Source organism: Sinocyclocheilus rhinocerous, unplaced genomic scaffold, assembly GCF_001515625.1.
Source record: "Sinocyclocheilus rhinocerous isolate Xijiao unplaced genomic scaffold, SAMN03320098_v1.1 scaffold516, whole genome shotgun sequence".
Classification (NCBI taxonomy): domain Eukaryota; kingdom Metazoa; phylum Chordata; class Actinopteri; order Cypriniformes; family Cyprinidae; genus Sinocyclocheilus; species Sinocyclocheilus rhinocerous.
Window position 1 is genome coordinate 220,749 of NW_015660501.1, and position 11,910 is coordinate 232,658.

Consider the following 11,910-nt stretch of genomic DNA (forward strand, 5'->3'; position numbering starts at 1 on the left):
ACCTGAAGGATGCATACTTTCATGTGTCGATCCTTCCGCGCCACAGACCATTATTTCTGCGGTTCGTGTTCGAAGGATGAGCATATCAGTACGAGGTCCTGCCCTCCGGGCTGTCCCTGTCGACCCGTGTCTTCACGTAAGTTGCGGAGGCAGCCTTTGTTCCCCTGAGAGAACAGGGCGTTCGCATTCCCAATGACTGGCTCATACTAGCTCAGTCTCAGCATCAGTTGTGTGCACACAGGGACTTGGTGCTTTCGCACCTCAGCCGGTTGGGCCTTCAGGTCAACTGGGAAAAGAGCAAACTCTCCCCGACGCAGAGGATCTCTTTTCTCGGTATGGAGTTGGATTACCCAACCCGTCTCGTTGGCTTCTGCGTACCATCAGCCTCGGCTATGCGATTCAGTTCGCCCGGCATCCCCCCAAGTTCAGTGGCATCCACTTCACGACAGTGAAGGTGGCCGATGCTCCTGTCTTGTGTGCGGAGATCGCAGTCCTACTGGCGAAGGATGCGATAGAGCCGGTCCCTCCAGCCGATATGAATACAGGGCTTTACAGCCCTTACTTCATTGTACCCAAGAAAGGCGGTGGGTTACGACCAATCATGGGTCTGCGTGTCTTGAATCGGGCCCTTCGCCGGTTACCGTTCAAAATGTTAACGCAGAAATGCATCTTCGGCTGCATCCGTCCCCGAGATTGGTTTGCAGCGATCGACCTGAAGGATGCGTACTTCATATCGGGTTCTGAGTTCACTTCGTGCCATTCACATTCTGGGTCTGCCCAACCGTACGGCCGACGAGCTGTCACGAGCTACGCTCCCGGGAGAATGGAGACTCCATCCCCAGACGGTCCAGCTGTTTTGGAGACGTTTCGGAGCCGCTCAGGTAGACATGTTTGCCTCTCCAGAAACCTCTCACTCCCCTCTGTTCTTCTCCCTGGCCTGGAACGGGTACGTTTTCCCAGTGTTATCCAATCTCACTGAGTGTGGGTAGTGCTATGACAACAGTGACTGGTCTTCTTTTTGCGAGCCCCGGCCTACACCACAAAGGGGTGCAGGCGGCTCGCACAGGACACTGGAAGGGGCAGCATCCATGGCACTTTGGTAGGGATCCCAATTCGTCGGTCACCGACGTGACTCGGAGTGACCGACTGAAAGGGAACGTCTCGGTTATGTACATAACCCTCGTTCCCTGAAGGAGGGAACGGAGACATCACGTCCTGTCGCCACGGCTGCTGTACCACCGCTGAGCGGCCGGGTCACTGGCTCGGCTCCTCAGCGAAAACCTGGTATGCGTTGCACCGGCTGCCTTTTTATGCTCACGCTGTGATCAGCGGCAGCTGGATGCAATCATCGCAGGCCAATGTGCATTGGCTCGTTTCGTTTACACTTGAAGTGGATTGGTCTCTCTAAGCGAGATCCCAATTCGTCTACGTTCCCTCCTTCAGGGAACGAGGGTTACATACATAACCGAGACGTTACTTTTCAAGTCAAATTTTTAATATTATTATTATTACTATATTATTATTATTAAAAACATTTAAACAGCTTTTTTAATTACATATAAAGTTCTGAAATTCTATAAGTCAGTGGATAAATGCATGAATTTTCATTTTGGCTGCTTTATTTTTTCTTTTTCTTTTCAAACCTGAGTTCCTCTTTGCCCTGTGGATAAATCAGAACAATGCAAAACTGACCTGACCCCATTCGCTAAACATACATACATTTTGAATGCAAATTCACACACTTAAACACAGACACGCACACACACACGCACACACTTCTTGTTCTACCATCAGATCTCATATTGGTCCCATTTCCTTTCTTTTGAAATTTCTTCTGTATACTTCCTGATTTCAGATGTGTTCATTGTGTGTATTTATGTATGCGTAGTGTCCGCTGTTGTCCTGGAGGGCACAGCATGCAACTGAACGAAATCAAAGACTAACACGTCACATGTTCTCAAGTGCATTAATGAGAAAGCCCTAGAAGCGTTTACAATCGCACACGATGGCTCAAAAACAACCACGAAACACGTGTTCGCAAGTTAATTATTTGTTTCCACCTCCAAATTGGCTTTGCTTTAGTTATGTCGGGATTGTGGTTTCGTGAAAAATGGCATTCGCGGTGTCTTTGGGTGCCATTGTGCTGTAATTGCTCTCAGATGCTCTTCGTGTTTTATTTCTGTTTACTCTCCAGTGGAAACAGAAGTTATGACAGGAATCAAAGAACGCGGCACGCTTTTGCGTTATTGCGGCATTAAACCAGCAGTGCTGCATACTTGTACCACATGTTTTCAACCAGGTTCTTCTTGTATTTTTGCCGCACAAATGTTTTCTCGAGTGCACAAGAAAGAGTGCGGCTTTCATGCAGGATTGTTGCAAAACATTGATAAATGAGATGTAGTCTCAAATGTTTAGAGTGTCTCGTATAAAAGACAGCTGAGCACACATAAACGCATATGTCTGCCATCTGCAGGGTTTGTGTTTATATAAGATAATCTTATTAAAGAGGTGGTCATGTGATAATTGAAGAGCGCTTGTGCATCAGGCTGGGATTTCAGAGTTATCTTCTCTTTAATTCTATTTGAATTGGCCCATCCTCACTGGCCTCAGGTTCGCAGGGACGTCCGCTGGGATTTACAGACCACTTGAACTGGATTTTTTTACACTAAACCTGAACTTTTGTCTTGAGTTGTTTACTGTTGAAAGCTCAGCTGTCTTTGAAGTAAATCTCTACATGACTCCTTTTACTGATACTCTCTTATTGTTGCCTAAAGCTTTTACAGTGAAACTTTACCTTAGTTCAAAAGCGCAGCTTATATGTCTGTTTTTAGTCACTTTTATTTGAATTCTGATTTGTACATACAGTACCGTTCAAACGTTTGGGGTCAGTAAGATCTAATTAATGCTTTTATTCAGCAAGGATGCATTCAATTGATCAGAAGTGATAGTAAAGACATTTATAATGTTACAAAAGATACTTTATTTCAAATAAATGCTGTTCTTTTGAACGTTCTATTCATCAAAGAATCCTGAAAAAAACCATGGTTTTCATAAAAATGTTGTTTTTCGACATTGATAATAAGAAGAATGTTTCTTAAGCAGCAAATCAGTATATTAGAATGAGTTCTGAAGGATCATGTGACACTGAAGACTGCAGTAATGATGCTGAAAATTCAGCTTTGTATCACCGAAATAAATTATATTCTACAATATATTACAATAGAAAACAGTTATTTTAAATTGTAATAATATTTTTCAAAATATTACTGTTTTAATTGCTTTTTTGATCAAATAAATGCAGCCTTGGTGAGCATAAGAGACTTCTTTAAAAAACAATAAAATATCTTACTGACCCCACATTTTTAAAAGGAGGGTATACTGTATGTTGAAATTGCATCCACAAAAAACCTGAAGTTCAGGGTTGCCTTACTTAGTAAAAATGAGATTCTAAGTCAAAATAACATTAAATTTGATGTATTTTGTTATTCAAATTTTTTAAAAACGGGCAACCCAATCAATTTGTGGCATATATTTATTGAACAATAAGACTGAAAAAATCTCCATGTTGTACTTGAAGGCTTCTCTATGTGTCACTGTGTTGTTTTTATCATTATCTGTGTGGTTTCAGCTAACGGATGGAGGAAAGGCTGCTAAAGCGGGAGTGGCTGTGGGAGATCTGGTCCTGTCCATCGACGGCATCAACACTGACGGCATGAACCACCTCGAGGCTCAGAATAAGATCAAATCCAGCACAGACAAACTCAACCTCTCCTTACAGAAGTAAGAATATGCATGCACTGCTTTGGTAATGGTCAAAAAGAATTTATTATGCTAAAAATGACATAAACAGTTCATTTAGGAAATCGTATTGTCCAGTGTGTACGAACAGTATATATTGTGCACAGTATGCAAATTGCCTGTATGCACAGAATACACAAACAACCATTTGCGCAGTATACAACAATGCATGGAATACTATATTCCACAATGCAATGAGCTTGCATTAACCTTCCATTGTCAATGTGATGAACAGGGAAGTGATATTAGCATTTTTTATTTAATTCTTTGATTCATTATTTGGAAAATAAATAAATAAATAAAAAGATTGTTTTTATATAATTTATTATTTAAATTTTTTTTCAAATAGTTTTTATGTATTTTGTATCTTTATGTATTATTTATTATTCATTTTTCATATATTTTATTTATTTTTAATGAATTCATTTATTATTATTTTAATATATGTATTTATTTTTACATTTATTTTATTTTTATTATGTATTATTTATTTATCATTGATTCATTTTTAATTAATTAATTTACTTTGTTATTTATTTATCTATTTATTTTTCTCAAGATGATAACTGAATGCCACTCATTGAATTAAACATGCAATATGAGATCATGTGACAACAATAGAGCGTACCATTCTACTGTTTGAAATTATTTTTATGGAACAATGCCTTCTTTTTGCTTGTTTCTTTTTTTAATTCTGAAAAGTAGTTTGTTATTTATTTTGTATTTTTATTTTTAATTTATTTTATTTTATTATTTATTTATGTGTTATGTATTATTTATTATTCATTTATTTGGCATTTTTTATTTATTTATATATTTTAATATATGTATTTTTTATTTATTTTATTTTTATTATGTATTATTTATTTAACATTCATTCATTTTTAATTCATTCATTTATTTTATTTTATTTATGATTTATTTATTTATCTATTTATTTATTTATTTATTTATTTATTTTTCTCAACATGATAACTGCTGAATTAAGCATGCAATGTGAGATCATGTGACAACAATAGAACATACCATTCTACTGTTTGAAATATTTATTATGGAACAATGCCTTCTATTTACTTTTTTTTTTTTATTCTGAAAAGTAGTACAAAAAAAAGTCTGCCGTCAAACTCCAATCATGACATAAAATGATCATAAATGTAATATTCCGAAGCACATGATAACTTTATGTGAGGAACAGAATGAAATTGAAATGTTACTGAAAATCTTGCCACAAATTTAAAAAGCCCTGGCAAAGCTAAAACAATCAGACTTGCGTCATAACAGTGTCTTTGAGCCGTATGCTAACTCGTCTCTCTGACCCAGTGCTGTCACGTTGCACAAGCGCAAGATATGAACACAACACTTACAATCGATCTGTATTATGTGCAGAGAATTAGTGAAGCACAGTTGTCCAGATTTTTGACTGATTTGCTGTGTGTTTGGGAGCAGAATAAGTGTGTTTTGTTTGCATGTGTGTGCCAGCTTCCTGTTTTCCAGTTTGGTCCACTAACGGAAAGTTTTGTCTCACTGTCAAGCCTTGGGAATCACACATGCACATGCTGACACACAAGACAGAGAGACTGGGTTTGCTCAGCGGTGACAGAAAAACACTCATGCGCTGCTCTGGTGGAAATGAAAACATCAAGAGAGAGACTGGCACTGACGGACAGATACATGAGCTGTGTCAAACATGACAATTATGAGAGAAAATACGCTCAAGTGTGAGTGTGTGTTTTTTTTTTTTAGAGAGATATGTAAGGACGACTTTCTTGAGAGATACGCTCAAAAATATTTAGGCCTAAATTTATTGCATGTAAAATTCCCATCCATTTGGATGGAAATCATGTTCATACTTTTTAACTGAATAAATTTAATTATTTTCACAATTAACAGATTTATACTGATTTGAGGCAATTTAAATAAATGCATTTTGAAAATATAATTATTTAAATAAAACCAAACAGATGCAAATAACTAATAATAAACTATGCCATTATTTTTTGAGTGCGGAAATCTTAGCTGTTTCTTACATATTTCCTTAATGTATGACTGACATGCATGCATCTCATTCAGTTTATTAGTTTATTTATGTTAAAACTATGTAATCCAAATTCATGGAAATTTTATTTATTTATTTTATATGCAATTCAAACACATACATCTAAAAATGTAGGTCTAATAATTATTATTATTTTATTTGTTTATTTATTTTTTGGAGACAAACCCATATTCAAACTGACACTGTGCAGAGTGTTGTTTTGATATGTAGTGATGGTAAACTAATCACCTTCTCTCAGTTTTACTGGGGATTAGTATTAATAGAACTATACCAGTATCAGCACCATCTGAAACCAGCGGTGTGTGTGTGTGTGCACGTGTGTGTGTGTGTGTGTGTGTGTGAAAGTTAATGAGTGAAGTGTGATATGCAGACCTTCTTCATGGTTCATAATTCTCTACGCAAGTATGTTAAAGGGGTCATATGATGCGATTTCAAGTTTTCCTTTCTCTTTGGAGTGTTACAAGCTGATTGTGCATAGATAAGATCCCTGAAGTTGCAAATACTAAAGTCTCAAAACCAAAGAGATATTCTTTATCAAAGTTAAGACTCTGCCACGCCCCCCTAAAACGGCTCATTCTAACACGCCCCCACATATCTACCCCACTATGTGGAAATATTTGCATAATCCCGCACTGGGTCAGCTGGCCAATCAGAGCAGAGTGCGCTTGTCGGAAGTAGGGACTTTGTAGAAAACGAAGCGTTTGAGAGAGGCGGGGCATAGAGGACCTAGAATAATGTACAGTATTTGAAAAATAATGTGTTTTTTGAACATTAAAGCATGTCAACATATTCTGTTACACACCAAATACACAAAATAATGATCTTTAAAAAAGCATCATATGACCCCTTTAAAGCAAATGCTTCTGTGTACATAAGCTTGATTTCATGCATTGTGGCTTTCTGAAATGTGTCAGTGCAATTCATAGTGTTGCCTCTAGAGTATTACATACATTCAGAATTATTAGTTAACTAAAATTAAAACCATAATAAAAAAAAAACATTTTTGTTACTTGAAATAAAATAAACATTGAATAAAATAAAATATGTAAAAATGTTTTTTATTTCTAATTTGTATTTGGTTTACTACTAATAGATAAAATTGAATAAAAACTATATACACATGTAAAAAAATTATTAAAAAATGTAGTTTTAGTAATTTTATTGGCATGACGTCTCTCTTCAAACTGTTGCTCTGTTTTGACAGTAGTTGCCCTGAAAGAGAAAACTTTTGTTGCATGAATTGCATTTTGAAACATTTCAGAATGCAGTGATGCATGAAATCTAGCTTGCAGAAAAAGACGTGTTTGAATTTATGTACTTGGAAGTTTTGAAGTTGAAAAGAAGTTTGGCAATGAAATAGACATATGTTTCCTGTCTGCTGCACAGCAGTGATACTGTATGTTTTAGTCTGGGTTATCAGGTTATGTTGTGGTTCAGGTTTAGTTTGACCTCTTATGGCTTCCTATTAAAAATATTTTATGTGTTATTTGTAATTACAGCAGCCTGCAGGTAATGGGTAATTTTATTCATTAAATGCTTTTGCGTGAATCGGAAACTGTCGAGAAGTAAACAAAGAAGCAAGACACTGCGAGACCAGACGTTTGTATGTTTCGGTGTGTTGATGTGTGCGTCTGTGGGTCTTTTAGCACTAATGGAGGACACTGAGGTTTTATTGGAGAAGTGCTGTGGAGATGCCAGACTGGGCTTCAGCTGCTGTTACGCTGGAGAGATATGGAGTTTTACAGGCTTTCTGTTGATTCTCATAGATGACATTAGATTACACAGAGAGAACAAGAGACTCCATGTTAATTAAAAGCACATGCAGTGAATTATTTTATTGTTTTTTTTTTATTATTTTGGTTATTTTGGAGCCAGTGTCACTGCTGTAGTTCATCTCACTTACTGTGAACTCACACCGATGCTCATATCAAGTCCATTTCTAATGCTAATTTCTGTTTGAAGTTATTGATTGATTGGCTTTCCATGTCATCCATTTATATTTATTTACTTCTACATTTATTTATTTACTTACTTACTAATGCATTTATTTATTTTCCATGAAGCCCATTTATTTGTTTGTTATTTTATTTATTTGTTTTCCATGAAGTCATTAATGTTTATTTACTTAATTATGTACTTATTTATTTAGTAAATAAATAAATGAAGTCCATTTATTTATTTATGATGTCATTTTCTTAATACCTAAATATTGATCATTTGACAATTTACACCACCTCTCTGACCCTTAGAATTAAATATTTAAATTATTTAAGCTGTTTTTGCAGCTTAGGTTAAAGGGGAAACAAGTTTTCTTGTCCCATTCAAAACTTTTTTTTTCTTGTTATAAGCTCAGTCTTCACTAAATTGTTTGATCTGTAGATAGGATGTGTAGATATATTCACTTGTTATTTTTTATATAAATATAACATGCATGTTGCATAATATGCATATGAGCACAGGTGTAATATGTGCTCTAATGACATTAGAGACACTACTGGAAAAAAGCTGGGCCTATATAATAAAAATAAATGGGAGAAATCATTGCTTTGTAATTTATTATAAACTGTGCAAGCATAATTTATAATGCTATTGTCAGATTTGCCTGTTTTGTTGTTTTTGAAAGATATTTTACAGTCAGTTTTGGAGATTGTGGTCTAGTAGACAGGAGCTGTACTTGCTGTGCTTGTAACCAAGATGGCTGACAAGTTTTGCCTTGTTGACGTGTGTTGTGTTTGGAGGATGTTTATACTGGCCGATCTGAGACGCTGCAGGCTTCTGTTTCCACATTAATGACTTGAAATTAGTTTATATCCACTGAAATAACAATGAAAGTACTTTAGAGAAAAATAATTTTGAAATCTCAGTGTTGGTTTTTTTTGCCCTTGAACGGCCTCTCTCAAAAGCTAAGCTAAACAACAAATCATTTCAGCTTTACGAAAACCTGTAATTCCTTATTCCCTTTTTTGCGTGTGTGTTCTTGATTGTGCGCATGTGTTGTTTATGCATCTGTCTGTTTTTGTGTTACGGTTCAGGTTTGATGTTTGTTATGCCACATCCAAACACACAAATGATGCTCGCTGGTTCTGAATGTTTAAACACACAGACGAGTGCCAGATCCTCATCAGAGCGCAGATTAAACTGACCACACTACTTCCTAAACACAGAATACGTCAAACAGCATAAGATTCAACCATTCACAGCAGGGTTGAATGCAAGTTACTTAATTATATGGGTTTGTGGAAGGTGTTTTGATGACCGATTGGAGGAGATGTTTAACTTGATTTAATTAAACCAGCTAAACTCCAAGCCAAACCACTTTTGAGTAACCTCAGGATCATAACAACCCCTGACACCAGTTCATATCCCCAGAGAGAGAGAAGAAAAGAGCTTATTTTAGTCTGCTGACAGTCTTCATCATACAGTATGACTCTTTACTTTTTTTTACTTTCTGCTTTCACGTCTGTAACTTATTGAATTTTTTTTATTTTAATATGATTTTCCTAGAATCATCTGATTAAAATTAAATTTAAATTAAACATGACCAGGGATACTAAATTAGATAAAGGATCTTCAGCAAAATCTGGATTTTCTGAAAAATGTATCCAAATAAAGTGAGTTTCACTGAAAAAAGTTTTTTAAGGTAAATGGTTGCAAACAATTTATATTAGCTACATTAAAATTTTTTTTTTTTTTTTAAGTTAGTCAACTAAATTTGTTTATTTAAATGTAGCTAAAATAAATTGATTGCAACCACATACCTTAAAAAAATTTGTAAATTCAATGAACCATTTTTTTCAGTCTGCTTTAATTTTTTATTTACAGTATATATATACAGTATCTCACAGAAGTGAAAAATGTTCCCCTCACATTTTTGTAAATATTTTATTATATCTTTTCATGTGACAACACTGAAGAAATGACACTTTGCTACAATGTAAAGTAGTGAGTGTACAGCTTGTATAACAGTGTAAATTTGCTGTCCCCTCAAAATAACTCAACACACAGCCATTAATGTCTAAACCGCTGGCCACAAAAGTGAGTACACCCCTAAATGAAAATGTCCAAATGTCCTCAAACGGAAGGTGGATGAGCGCAAGGTCTCTAACCAGACCGGCTCCAGTGGCAACCTGTGAAGCTCTGGTGAACTCCATGCCCAAGAGGGTTAAGGCAGTGCTGGAAAATAATGGTGGCCACACAAAATATTGACACTTTGGGCCCAATTTGGACATTTTCACTTAGGGGTGTACTCACTTTTGTGGCCAGCGGTTTAGACATTAATAGCTGTGTGTTGAGTTATTTTGAGGGGACAGCAAATTTACACTGTTATACAAGCTGTACACTCACTACTTTACATTGTAGCAAAGTGTCATTTCTTCAGTGTTGTCACATGAAAAGATATAATAAAATATTTACAAAAATGTGAGGGGTGTACTCACTTCTGTGAGATACTGTATGTATGTATATATATATATATTCCTAAGCAAAAATGAAAAAAAATAAATCCTACAATGAAAAAAAAAATCTCAATCAGAGATTTCTAGTAAATTTTTTGCAACAGATACAGAACCAGCATGTAACAATGTGAAATTTTAAAGATGTTTTTTAAGATGTACTCCAATAACATTTGTTTTATTTACAAGTTCGAAAAATCATGTTTTTACAGTGTGGTAAGTTGTAGACATCTTTAATTTGTATTAGATGAATCTGGGAAAATTATATCAAAATGTAAATAAATAGCACAAAAAATCTAAAACACTTTGTGCATTTATTTATTTTCATAATAATCAGCACTGAGAGTAATGAATGAATGAAGCAGTAATAATACTGTGCATTTATTTTTAGCATTATTATTAATATTGTTCAAGTTCCTCCGACTTTCTCGCCAGATGAACTGGATTTTGACTCTTGCAGATCTGAATTTGGACTGTTAACACTCTTTTGTCCCAATGTATGAAATATCATTCTGAAAGAAAAACAGTTTGGACATTTGGACTCAGATGCAGAGAGAATACAAATGTTTCTCTGTAATTCATCTATTCTAACTGATATTTCATTAGCTAAATTTGTAAACAATAAGAAACGGAGAGAGCCCGAGCCAGCAAAAGATGCCAGAAAGAGATCGGCTTGCGTTTTAATATGTACTGTATTGTTTATTTAGAATTTTAATGTGACTCATTTTCTGTGTGCACATTCAGAGTGGAATACTAGCTTACTGTGCCGTACACACTGTACAGTATAAGTGAGTGAAAAAAGCATTATTTGTGAATAATTTTGGAAATATTCACTCAAAAACTGAGGTGCATAAGCTCAGATCAGTGAGACCTATGATCAATCAGTTCCAAAAAGAAATACAAAACCTGTGAGAACTGAAATAAAATAAACTGACAACAGATTGAATCCAAGATTTGGTGATATTATAGGAAAACAAAAAATTTTTTTGACCAGGAACATCGCAAGTGCAACAAGGTGGGAAAAAATCCTTAAAGGTACAGAAATGTACCTAAATGTTTTTTTGGGTAGCTGTTATACACTGTGTGAGCAAAATCAATAAGTTTTAGTCCAATGCGATAACATTAGCATTTTTGGGGAAAAGAAAATCCTGGTCAGTATCGGGGTTACAGGTTGGATTACAGGTCTTCTTAATGAACCAGGTTTGCACAGACTTCTAATGTGAGCTAATGTGAACAAGAAAGACGATAGGAATCAATTGATTTCACCCATCAGGTCTTTTAGCTGTTGCAAAATCTGCATTTCCTCTCTGTTCTAGACTGTGTTAGATGGTCACTTTGGCCTCACATGAACATGATTTGTATGCCATGTGTTTTTCTTTCTCATGACAGCTCTCAAAGCATTAAATTACTCTGTAAACCTCCTGCACTTTTATCTCTAAACTCTGTCTCTGTGTGCATTCTAAGCTCTTAACTGTCTAAAAGTGTAAGCTGAAGCCTGTTCCCCTTCAGGAACTCGAGCTGCGTCGAGATCGCTTTGGGAACGCCCCTGCGTGACCGCGTTCTGAAGCACGTGTCAAATCAGCCCAATGGAGTAGCGAGACGTCA

General features: G+C 35.8%; 1 protein-coding gene across 4 annotated transcripts in view; it reads left to right on the forward strand.

The window, feature by feature from the left end:
• pdlim5a (PDZ and LIM domain 5a) overlaps nucleotides 1–11,910 on the forward strand; it is a 59,173-nt gene that overhangs the window by 16,564 nt on the left and 30,699 nt on the right. For all 4 annotated transcript variants that reach the window (XM_016534353.1, XM_016534354.1, XM_016534355.1 and 1 more), the window contains exon 3: nucleotides 3,629–3,780. In XM_016534353.1, coding sequence (XP_016389839.1) covers nucleotides 3,629–3,780 — 152 coding nt within the window. The remainder of the gene's footprint in view (nucleotides 1–3,628; nucleotides 3,781–11,910) is intronic.